Here is a 12,526-nt window from a genome sequence, read left to right as displayed (position 1 = left end):
GTCTCTCTGTGTGTGTAGAAGATAGCGGTCGTTCAGAGTCCTGCAGCCCCGAGGTAGGCAGAGGCCCCTAGAGCCAGCACCTGTGGTCCCTTCCCCTTCACGTCCTGTCCCGCTCTCAGCAGCAGCTCTGGCACACAAATAAGACTGGTTGTCCCCATCAGTCTCCAATCTGTTCCCCCAGGCACAGCCGCTGGGCAAGGGCTCCTGTCCAGTGCTGCAGCCACCAGGGACCAAGGGAGCAAGCAGGGGCCCTCACAGCCTTCCCGACAGGCCTGCTGCTGGCATGGCGGCCCACAGGGCATTCTCCTGTGCCACCCACGGGCCATGCACTGCCTGGCACATCCAGCATGGGCCATCAGCCCATCGTGGTGCTTCTCTCCAAGTGACACGCCAGCGTGCAGGTCCCTTACTGTCACTGATGCATCGGATGCTCCTGTCTGACCTCACCTGTCTGTCTGACCTGTCCTGTGGGACTAGCACTCACACACATACCTGCAACCTGTCCTGACGACATACCAGATTGCTCCCACCCACCTGATGCTGAGACCTGAGGTGGGGACTGGGGTCTCCTTCCAGCATCAGTAGGATACATCAGTCCGACACGCCTTCGGCCTAAACTATACAGTGGTTGTCTGCCTTGGCCCTCAAGGGAAACCGTGAAAGCGAGTCATCTATCACTGCCATCCACCTGCTCTCAGCTAGGACCCCCCACCCTCACCTACGCCTCAGGGCCTGTCACTTCTGCCCTGTGACACACCCTCCAGGTGCCTGGCAGCAGCACAGCTCTTGGCAACCTCGTTCACAGGCACCGTTCTCCCTGTTGCACTGAGCATCCCGGGAGGAAAACCTCCACCTCCTTCTCCTTCTGGGTTGGTCATCACTGTGGACCGTGAACTGCAGTGGCTCTGCCTACAGGGCTTCCACAATCAGACAATCCCCTGAGCTGCTGGGGTACCCTGTGGGAGATGTGCCCACAGGCAACTCCCACCTGAGATGGACGTCACTGAGGTGTCCCATCTGCCCCTTGCTCTCGTCTTCTGACACTCCCCTTGGCTTCACCCAGACCTGGGGAGTCCTGTGTGCCCGGCTCCCCTGAGACCTGTCTGCCTGGCGATCAAGACTCTCTGGGCACAGAGCAGAGCCAGGCCCAGCCTGAGGTCTGGCATGTGTGACCACAGTGTCCTCCAGACACCTAGGGTGTGGCTACAGGGGTCCCAAGATCCAGAGCTCACCCAAGAGTCATACATTGGGTAGATGCATGTGATAGCAGCTTAGGAACACCTCAAAGCATTTGACCATATTGTTCATATCAATCAGCCCTCCTCTGATAAGGCAGCTCTGGGAAAACATGCTTCTGAGATGATTTATAAAAAAGACAAAGCACTGTTACAATACCCTTCCCTCTGGGTTCCCTCTTGTAAAGGCTGTCCCCCAAGGGTGACCACAGCTAAGATGCAAAGGAACACACACTTCTGACATCAGACCCCTGCAGGCCCCCTTGCTCACTCTCCATGTCCCACCTGACTCAAACCTGCTGGCTGGTTTCCCCAGAGCTTTCCCTGAGACTCTGATTGCAAAAGGGCCTCCTATGGGCCCTGTACTGACCACTGAGCTGTCTGTGGGAGGGCGTACCATCTGCATACTGGGAGGGCAAGTCCAAGTGAGCTTTACGTAGGTACAGACCCCTGTATCCAGGTGCTCACCCAAGGTTAAAGGGATTAATGAAGGAGTGAGACAGAAACAAGTCACAGAGAAGAGGAGGAGCCCACAGCATCTTCAGGCTGAAATGTCAGGATTACAAGTGTTTCTGGTGTTGTTGTCAAGTTCCTAGACAACGACGAGGAGGAGAGGGGAGGGGAAGGAGAAGGAAGAGGAGAAAAGCACTGCTCCATCCTCTCCGGGACAGCCTTGACCTTGGTGGATCATGCCTCATGTGCATGGTACCCACCCATTCTCATGTGGCCAGGGACTCTGTAGACTCCCAGGCAGTCTCTCAAGGGTTAGAAATCCCACAGCTACATCTCTGCTGACAGATCACAATGCATTCCTGTGGCTAACGTGGATTGGAGGCTCAGGGGTCATACTCTGGGCAATCTGATTCTGGAGGGTGGTTTTGATTCACTCACTTCATCTATAAAATGAGGTCCTAACAGCTCCCTCATTCAAAGGACCATTGTGAAGCCACATGGGTTACTGCCTAGAGCAGGGCTTGCTGCTGGGGAGGCCCTTCCCAGATGCCAAATGTCAGGTGGCAGTCCATGGAAAAGGGAATAAGCACCACCCCAACCCCCGACATCACAGAGGAAGGGCCTGGATGGGAAAGAGGGCACTGGACTATCTCTGCAGGTCAGAAGGAGAAAGTCCAGAGGCCCGGCCAGAGGCCAGCAGGCTGCAAATAGCAGCCCACAGGAGGTTACTGATTCTCAAGACCTGGCTGTGTGAATGGGGGCCAGCAGGGTGGAAGCTGGGGTGGGAGGGAAGCAGATGGGGGAGGACCTCTTCACAGCCTGGCCTCAGACAAGGACACTGGCAATGACACCCAGGCGGCCCTTGGATCTCTGACAGCCTCTGGCCGCAGCCCAGAAGCTGCGGAGGAAGCGTGATCGTGATCGGGAAAAGGAGTCTCAGCAGAAAATGTGGAGGCGCTGGTTCTCGCTGCAGGCATTCTATCCTCTCCGGGCAAAGGGGGAGCCTATCTAAATGGATAATGATGCGCTTCAGGCTCAGGCTGTCAGCTAGAGGGGAGGTGGGGTGGTGCTGCTCAAAGCCTCATTTCCTGACCACCAGCAACAGCACAGGCTAAGGGAACATCCAATTCCACAGAGGAGGAGACAAGGCTCCAAAGTCCCAAGCTCACGTGAGCAGCTGGCTACCAAATGCACACAGAGCTGGGGGGGGGTCATCCCTCTATGTCCTCACACCCAGCTTGTCTCGGGAAGGGAGATGCTCAGGACAAGAGATGGCAACAGGCCCAAGGTCACCAGAGGATCTTCTTGCTAAGCCCATGAGGCATCCTGCATCGCTGCCCAGTGCTCCTCCTTTGTGTTAAGGGGATGTAGCTGGGGCCACCCGAGCCACTGCCTTGTACTGACCTCGCCCCCTTCCACCACCCATGCCTAACTGTGACCAGGAGGGACATGGCTCTGACACAGAGAGCAAGGGCCTGACCCTGGGCCCATCTCCCTGCCAAGCATTCTGATCCATGCCCCCCGTCCCCATCCTACTGACGGACAACGAAGAACCTGAGAGGCAGATACTTGCTTGAGGTCACCCAGAAATCCTCTCCTGGGCACCACCACCTCTCCTACCTGACCTATCACCAAGTTCTCTAGATTCGGCCTCCTAATCGCTCCACAGCCCCATTCTTTCTCACTTCCACAGCGCCCACTCTCGCTGAGGCACATCACCTCTAACTACAATTACTGTCCCAGCTCCATCTGGGCCTCAGCACAGGCAGGCAAGACTCCAACTCTTGTGAACGCTCCTGGATCTGTTTCTACAGATGCAGCCTCAGGGGCCCAGATGCTCGCTAAGTACTTCTGAGAAGGTCAAGAACTCCTGCCCTCAGGTCCCCACTGCAGTGTGAGCCCTAGAGATGAGGGTCACCTTCACCTACCACTTCCTGGTAGTCTCACAGCCTGAAAGTTTTCTTCCAACACACACTCACTCTGTCACTTTTCTCCATGCCAGCTGCCCCTGCCTGCCGCTATCTCTCACCAGGATCACTCCTAGTATTCCCACCCTCAGACTAGGCCCTTTCCTCAGCTACTTTCCCAACATCTTCCTCAGGCCCCTCTGATGAATACATCCTTCCTGGATTGGTCCCTCTGCCCCAAGTTCCCTCTATCAGAAGGCCTTTCTGGCCACTGACTCAGTTAAGTACCCATGCTTCACCATGTGCTCACATGTACGAGGTCCAGAAGCCTCAGAGTTGGGACCACCTCTCCTGCTTCCTTCTCTCCCCCAGGGACAGATGAATCCACGGCCCTCAGCCCTCTGACCCAGCCAGCCGGGTTCTGGATCTTCTGGTTTCCCTTTACAGCCAGAGTTCTCCCTCCAGGAGACACTACTGCTGGGCCCTCAACACATGGGCACTGGATACCTTCTCTTCATACTGGACTCTCTCCACCTGGTGAGGACCCCTGAAGTCCAATCTCCCACAAGGCCCGCCGCAGATTCCTGGCCTTGTCCTAGCCTCAGGCTTTTACTTCTGTGAATCACATCTTTTACATCCTATTGGTTCATGAAACCATGTTTTGAGAGCTGACTCGACGCCAGGTTTTGTGCTGGGTGGTGGGAAGACAGATCCGGTCCCTGCCCACACAGAACTCAGGAGCGGAGCTCTTTAATCTGCCTTAAGGTTCTGTCCAAGAACCAGGCTCTTCTCTACAGTACTTATGCCATGTGAAGCTCGCAGGCACCAGACACCATATGATGCGTGTGAGAGGGTGTATGTGTGCGCACACATGTGAAAAATACCCTACCAGCCATGTACTAGACAACAGAAGATGATAGCAAAACAACAGCCAACAGTGACCGAGACTGTACTCTCTGCCAGGCTGTGCTAATAATAACAACAGCTACAGCAGTGATGACTGCTAGTAATTACAGAACCTTTTAGATACCACAAAGCAAGCAAGCAAACAAAAACCCCCACTACAGAGATTCCAACTCAAAGAAGCGTGAAGGACACGGCTGAACTGCATGGTTTCTGAGGCTGTGAACCTCTCTACCAGAGCAGACGGACTCAGCTTTCTCCCCCAGATCGACTGGTGCCTCACAGTTAGCCCACTGCACCACCAGATGCTGCAGCCCATGCAGTAGCTCAGAGCCCTCTGAGGCGAGTCCTCTTATTGTAACAAATTTTATAAACAAGGATCGAGGTTTAGGGATGTTAAGCAACTTGCTCAGTCAGAACCTGCAGAGCCAGACTGGAACCCAGGCTGCGTGTGGACGAGACCCAGACTGCAGACGCAGTGGAGAGAAGCAGCCAGAAGGGCTCTGGGTCTCTAGCACGAGTGGATGAGGACATGAGAGCCAGACCAGCACTGTCCAATAGAACTTTCTGTGACGATAGAAATACTTAATAGCCACACTGGTCTAAAGAGCGGCCAGTGAGTCCTGAATTTTGTCCTTTTATTTACTTTAGTGAAAAAGCCCTGTGTAGGTAACAGTAGCCACACCGGATGACTTTGGCCACAGCTCTGCCCACTACGGTCCATGGCCAATTCCGTCTCTCTTTGTAAATAAAGTCTCAGTGGAGCGCGGCTCTCGTCACGTGTTTACATCCTGACTATGGCTGCGTCTATGCTGTAACAGCAGAGCTGAGGAGATGCGAGAGAGACCCCACAGCCCGCAAAATCAAAACAGTTACCATCTGGCCTTTAAGAAAAAAGACTGGGGAGCCCTGCTCCAGAGAGATGGTGGGAGAAACACAGCACAGAGCAGGGAAGCACAGGCCTCCTTTGGGCTAGTTCAGTACTCACCACCTTCCTGACCTCCCCTCAGACGCAGAATTCTGCTTACTGATACTTCCATTGACACCACCGCCCATGGGCTGAGTGTCTACTGCACATGTGCTACTGCCCCTCTCACGGACTTTTCAGTGGCCCTTGAAAAGGGCCTATTCTAATGCCCATTTTACAGAAGAGAAGATTGAATCTCAGAGAGGTAATCAAAGTCTCTCAAGGTCATAGTTTCCAGGGTCAGCCCACGCCTGCTGGGTCCTCCTATCCTACCTTGGCTCACCCTGGAAGTGTCAGATGGGAAGAAAAAGGAGCCGCAGCTGTGTGGCCGGGCTCGCATTACACACAGGTACTTCTGCGTCACCTGGCACCGTGTGATGGCAGGGACAAGCTGGGGTAAGAGAGCCCTATCCTCAGAACCAGTCTATAGGCCAGCTCACCATTGATCAGCTCCAGAGCCTCCTCCTTGGTTCGCGTGATCTTCTCCTGCCTCCAAGAAGAGGGTCGCCGGGACTGGCTGTGTTTGACCAGCAGGTGTGAGCAGCGGACTCTGCTAGGCTCGCCCTGCCCATTCTTGCCTCCGCTGCTGCTGTTACCACTGGGCCGCTCCCACTGGCTGGCGTTGGTGATGTGGTTGAAGTAGTACACCCGGCCTGGAGGGGAGGTGGGGAGACATGCGGGTTCAGCTGGAGCTGCTGGATATGGTGTCATTCAGCAAGCCCACCACGCACCCACTGTCCGCCACAGATCCTAGGGCCAACTTGGCACAATCGGGGAAAGTAACTTTGGCTGGTCACACAGGGACCAAAAGAGCAAACGACGTAACTTCAGTCACTGATAACTGCAAGGAAGATAGCCCAAGCCACAGCAAGCCTGGGAGACAGGGAAGTGATTTAAAGCTTACTCTATGTATGAGCTACCTTTTCCAGGCCTCAGTTTTCGCACCCATAAAATGGAGAGAACAGTTCATACCGGAAAGGCTGTTTCAAAAAATGAATGAGTTCACATCTGTGGAGTGCTTAAGACGGCACCTGGAATCCAGTAAGAGTGCACCCACTCCCCCTGTACCCCAAACCAAGCCTAGCCTCCGGCATCCCTCTGTAGTGGAACAGCAGAGCAGTACATAAAGGATAAGACTCGTAAGGTCGGCGCCCTACTTAAAAAGCATCAGGATGAGACAGGAACGTCAATTATTCAAGAGCAAAGATGAGGAGACAAGAATACAAGGAAGCACAAGTATTGGTAAGCAAATCCAATTAAAATGTTGCCACACTGGAACAGAGATAACTTAATGTCAAAGGTCAATAGGGAAACTCAGTAATGAGGGAGCTCTGGTGGCCTAGTGGCAAGAAGCTGCACTGCAATCCCAGAGGTATGTGGTTCGAATCCACCAGATGCTCTGCTGGAGAAGGAGGGGCAATCTCCTCCTGTACCAGTCAGATCTGATTTGATGGTACACACACACACACACACAAAAATAAAATTTATTTAAAAAAAAACAAACAACAAAAGCAAACACAACTCAGTAATGTATTCTTTTTTGCAAATGAATGTGTGACAGCTATTATTACCTGCTCAGAGAAATGACAAAATGGAAGTCTCACTGTACCCACTGGTAACAGTAGCAAGGAGTTTTTCTAGACATGGGCCAACACTGTCACAGGTTGGGTGTGGCCCGACATTGTCAAGGTCCTCAGGGAAAACCTCTGAAGCTCACTGCGGAGGAGGCCTGAGACTCATGGCGACTTTCAGGCTTGTTTCCAAGGCTGTAAATTCTAACAGGAGGAGATTACTCATCTTTCTCCTGAGGCCCTGATGGTGGATTCGAACTGCCAGGGAGGCCTTTGGGGTTAGCGGTAAATTCACTACAGACTAAATCATCAGAGCTCCTGCCAGGCTCCAGGATTCCGCAGAGTGGAAATGGCAGGAATGAGGGCCCAGAGCTGTGTGCAGCATGAGGCTAATGCTGGAGGAGGTGCTGGGGACAGGCCAGCGCAAGCAGGAGGTGACCAAGAACAAGCACTCTGAAGACAAATGCAGTGGAGCCACCAACTCTGAAAAATCAAAGCAATGGGCTGCGTGTCCCTGAACCTCAGCTTTCTGATCTGAGAAATGGGGGTGAAAAGGACCACAAACTTCCCCAGGTTGATGTGGACAGCTGAAGATAATGCAGGCTGAGTGTTCACCAAGTGCCACACTATGGATGCAGGGATTATGCCTGAGGTCACTAGAGGACCTGAGATGACGATGCAATGACCCTAGGCACACCAAGGGAGGCTTGGTCCTCTGGAGTCGCCCAGGAGTGTGGTTATGGGCAGGGGGAACTGCAGCTTAGTGCCCACCCCGTGAACGACATGACCTCAGGGTGAGTTGTCTCAGCTTTCTGGCCTCAGTTTCCTTACCTGCAAAATGGGGGTATTACTATGTCTATCCCACTTGGAGGACAAAACATTTAAAAGGCCTGGTGTGAGGCTCAGCGCAGAGGAAAACGAGGCCTGTTACTGGGTCAACCTGCCCGGGAAACAGGGGGCATTCTGCCCGGGGCACAGGGGCCAGCCTGCCCAGAGCGCAGGAGTCAGCCTGCCCGGGGGACCAGGGGCCAGCCTGCCCAGGATAAAAGGGCCAACCTGCCTGGGGAACAGGGGTCACCCTGCCCGGGGGAACAGGGGTCACCCTGCCCGGGGGCACAGGAGCCAACCTGCCCAGGACGCAGGGGCCAGACTGCCCGGGGGCGCAGGGGTCACCCTGCCCGGGGACCAGGGGCCCGTCTGCCCAGAGCACAGAGCGGTCACTGTAGGCTCCGCATGCGGTGTGGCGGGCAGGGGCTGTGGCCCGTTGGCCAGGAAACACCTCGGGGTCACATTCTGAGCATGCAGTCGGGGTGTCCCCACCAGGCGTGGCTCCGAGCCCCGCGGGGTGCAGGGACGCCCTCCCACGGGACGTCCGCCCCATCAGGCCCGAGTGTCCGCCGGCGGGGCAAGGCCCGGGCCCGCGCTCCGGGCAAAGAGCGTGCCCATCGGCCCCTCACCCGCTCCGCAGCGCACTGGGCTTCCCTGGCCCTGTCGTGCCTCAGTTTCCCCCCACCTCTGCCGCTCCTCTGCCTCGGGAGTTTCCACGGGGGTGGGCCGGGGCCGTTACCCGAGAACGCGCCGGAGAAGCCAAGACTCCCCGGGGAAGGCGGAGGCGCTTCGCCCGAAGATCGAACACAAGCCTGCCCTCCAGGGGCCCTCGCGACCCCACCCCGAGCTCCGACCCCGCGGCACCTGAGCTCCGGCTCATGCGTTTCTCCCAGCCGGGAGGCAGCTTCTCCTCGTCCGCCATCTTTCCTCCTGCCGCAGCGTCCGCTCCGCCCCCGCCGCACCGCGCGCCTCTCCCGCACCCGCCCACTGTCGCTGCCGATTGGCTCAGTGCGCGCCGCACCGAGGCCAGAGGGCGACGCTCATTGGACACGCTAACTGTCAGCACTCACTTCCTGGCTTCCTACTGGACAGAAGCGAGAGTGGGCGGTTCTTCCAAATTTTTTTTTTTTTAAAAAAAACCTGGACCCACCCTCGTAGAGCCTCACCCCAGCCCCACCCACTCAGCATCTAAGTGGCGGGGAAGGGATGCAAGCCCGCCCTTCTCGACGACCTCAGCCGCGATCCAGGAGAGTCCGACCCCTCTTTTGCGTACTTGGCTGCACACACACTTCTCCTCACCCCAGACAGGGTACTGTTTATTGATTGGCTGCTGCAGTGCTCACTCCCGCCTTCCTGAGCTATCCCCGAGGGCTTACTACCCATTCGGAAGTATCTGAGTGGCAACGGCGGCCGACGAGGTTCCCGGAAGCCGCGCGGCTACCTTCCCAGTTGCCATAGCAACTCAGTTGCCGTGGTGAGAAGTAGCTCAGACTCCAGAAGCCTAAATTTGGTTCTTATATCCACCCTCTCTCCCCACCTGTTTCCTCCAGATGTCCAAAGCTAACTCGTCCCCTTTTATTCTGTGCGAGGATACTGACCCAAACACCTTCCATCTCCCCTGGATCTCGCATCATCACCCTCCCCCTGATCTCAGTCCTTCCCCATCCTGGGTGACTGGGTGGGTGCTAGCAGCACTGACACTCAGATGGGAACATGTTTGGGAGGGAGGCGTGGGCGGGTGGGAAGGAGAAGGATGATGAGCTCAATTTGAGACAATTACAATTGGGACACAGAGGAGGTGATTGGAGTTTCAGCTCCGGGGACTTGTGAGTCGCAGAGGGATGTGTTAGACACTCAAAAGGGAATGGAGCAATGACAGTTCAACTGTAGCACTCCTCCTGTATGACCACTTATTAAATGTCCCATAGTGGCATGAATGCACAGAGAAACGTCCACAACAGATGAGGTAACTAAATAAGAACACACCCTGGGGCCAGATGACTTGGGCTCAAAGTTCTACGCTGCCACTTGCTGTGTGACCTTGAGCAATACAAAAGAAGTCAGGAAAGAATTGTTATGGATTGAGTTATTCCTCCCGCACCCGCACCCCCATGTGTCATAAGGCCATGATTCTGAGTATTATATAACGATGCTCCATTTTGTGATCTGATGCAATCATGCTATGTTGCAAATCCTAACCCTCAATGATGTTAATGAAGCTGGATTTAATCTACCGGATAAGGTTGTATCTTTAGTTAAACTCTTTTGAGGTCTAAAAGAAATTAAACAAGCAATGAGAGATTGGAGCAACCTCTGTACCACAAAGAAGAGCTGAGTGTAGAGGGAGTTCTTTGGAACCAAGTTCCTGCACTGGAAAACGAAAACCAAGAGAATTAGAATGACAAAGCCCTCCCCAGAGATTGTGGTTGTGTATCATCAAGTAGGAATTAACTCATAGCTGACCCTCCAGCAGGTTTTCAGAGGCAGTTTAATAGGACAGGAGGAGATTGGCCTTCTGTCTCTCACGGAGCAGCTGGTGGATTAGAACCATGTGCCTTTGGGATGGCAGCACAGCTCCTTACCATTAGGTCACCAGAGTTCCCACCCCTAGAGATCTCAATCTGCATTCAGACTTATTTATTTTAAAAGAAAACTCTTGGTTTCTATGACAAATGAACTAAAATTTAAGAGTTTCAATCTTTTCTCCATCTAGCATCATGTTGCCTATCAGTCCAGTGGTGAGAATTACTGTTTTCTTGACACCGAGATGTGATACATGTGGAAGGCTGCAGTGTTTGATTTTCTGCATCAAGTGCTTTAAGTCCAACTTACTTTCAGCAGCAAAGTTGTGTTATCTGCATAACGAAAGTTGTTGATGAGTCTTCCTCTAATCTTGATGCCACTTTCTTCTTCATATAGTTCAATTTCTTGAATAATTTGTTCACTGTACAGACTGAATAGGTATAGAGAAAGGCTAGAACTCTGATGCACACCTTTCGTATTTTAAACCATGTAGTGTTCCCTTGCTCTGTTTGCACAATAATTTCATGGTCTAGGTTCTGGGATTCTCATTCTTCTCAATGTTAGCCATAATTTTTTTATAATCCACTGTGTAAAGTCAAAGGCCTTTACACAGTCAATAAAACATGAACAGAGGGGAGCTCTGGTGGCCTAGTGGCAAGGAGCTGCAACTGCAATCCCAGAGGCGCAAGGCTCAAATCCACCAGATCCTCTGCCGGGGAAGGAGGGACAATTTCCTCCTGTACCAGTCAGATCTAATTTGACGGTACACTCACACAAAATAATAATAAAAAAACAAAAAACCATGAACAGACATTCTTCTGGCCATTTTTTTTACTTTTAGCCAGGATCCATCTAATATCAGCAATAATATCCCTGGTGCCATGGCCTTTTTTAATGCATCTTGAACTTCTAGCAGTTCTATGTACTATTCTGTTGTCGTTAAGTTGTTAAGCACCATTGAGTCGTAGACAACTCATAGCGACCCTATGAACAAAAGTCGTCAACTCTTGTGTGACTTTCATCCTTTCTCCAGGTTCATAGGGTTTCCAGAGGCAAGCTATTTACCGAAGTGGATGCCACTCCTACTAGCCATTTTAAATAATCTTCAGAAGTATTTTGTTTGCATGTGATATTAATACTATTATCTGATAATTTCTAAATTCTGTTGGATCACTTTTTTTTGGAATAGCAACAAATATGGATCAGTCGGCCAAGTAACTGTCCTTCAGATTTCCCCACATACAGACTGATGAGCACGTTCAGGGCTGCATCACTTGATATTCTGTTGATTTCTGGGACATTGTTTTTTGCCAGTGTCTTCAGTGCAGCTTCAACAACTTCTTTCATTACTGTTGGCTCACGATCACATGCTGCTTACTTACACAGAAGGGAAATTAAAAATGGTTGTGGCAGTGCAATGACAGGGAGTGGCTGAAATTCAAGCCAGCTTGAAAAGATCTAGAACAAGAGGTATAATTTATGATGTTTGATGAATCTATGATGTTTGGCTAAAAGCAGACAATGCTGGAAAGATATTTACTTGTGTTTTACTGACTACACAAAAACATTCAATTTTATGAATCATAACAAATTATGGATAACATTTCAAAGAATGAGAATTCTAGAAACAGTCATCTGAACAAACAAGAGAGTATTTACTACAGAGTTTAAAATCAGGAAAGGGAGGACGCTCTGGTGGCCTATGGCAAGAAGCTGCACTGCATTCCCGTAAGTGTGTGGTTTGATTCCACCAGACGCTCTGCTGGAGAGGGAGGAGCAATCTCCTCTTTGTCAGTCAGATCAGATTCAACAGTACACAAAATGAAAACAAACAAAAACAAACCAAACCCAGGAAAGGTATACAGATTTGATGGTACAAAACAAGAAAAAAAACAAAATCACGAAAGGTGTACATAAAGGTAAATATCCTTTCACCTTACTTGATCTCTATTTTGAGCAACTAATCTGAGATGCTAGACCATATGCAGAATTAGGCATCAAAACTGGAGGAAAACTCCTGAACAACCTGTGAAATGAAGATGATACAACCTTACTTGCTGAAAGTGAAAAGCATATGATGTACTTGGTAAATATAAAAGACTACATAGCCTTGTGGTGTTGAACGTTAAAAGTTGGCTT

The 12,526-nt window shown here is 52.0% G+C and overlaps 1 protein-coding gene across 1 annotated transcript in view; it reads right to left on the bottom strand.

Moving 5' to 3' along the window:
- Positions 1–8,919, bottom strand: part of PIN1 (peptidylprolyl cis/trans isomerase, NIMA-interacting 1) — an 11,138-nt gene extending 2,219 nt beyond the window's left edge. The window contains exons 1-2 of the mRNA XM_006898759.1: positions 8,729–8,919; positions 5,906–6,118 (exon numbers count right to left, since the gene is read on the bottom strand). Of these exons, the coding sequence (XP_006898821.1) occupies positions 5,906–6,118; positions 8,729–8,786 (271 nt within the window). The 5' untranslated portion in view covers positions 8,787–8,919. The remainder of the gene's footprint in view (positions 1–5,905; positions 6,119–8,728) is intronic.
- Positions 8,920–12,526: the final 3,607 nt, after the last annotated feature.

Source organism: Elephantulus edwardii, unplaced genomic scaffold (assembly GCF_000299155.1).
Source record: "Elephantulus edwardii isolate Elephantulus edwardi_28Jun2011 unplaced genomic scaffold, EleEdw1.0 scaffold00237, whole genome shotgun sequence".
Classification (NCBI taxonomy): domain Eukaryota; kingdom Metazoa; phylum Chordata; class Mammalia; order Macroscelidea; family Macroscelididae; genus Elephantulus; species Elephantulus edwardii.
Note: the sequence above shows the minus strand (reverse complement) of the source record. Positions and strands in the feature narration are given on the sequence as shown.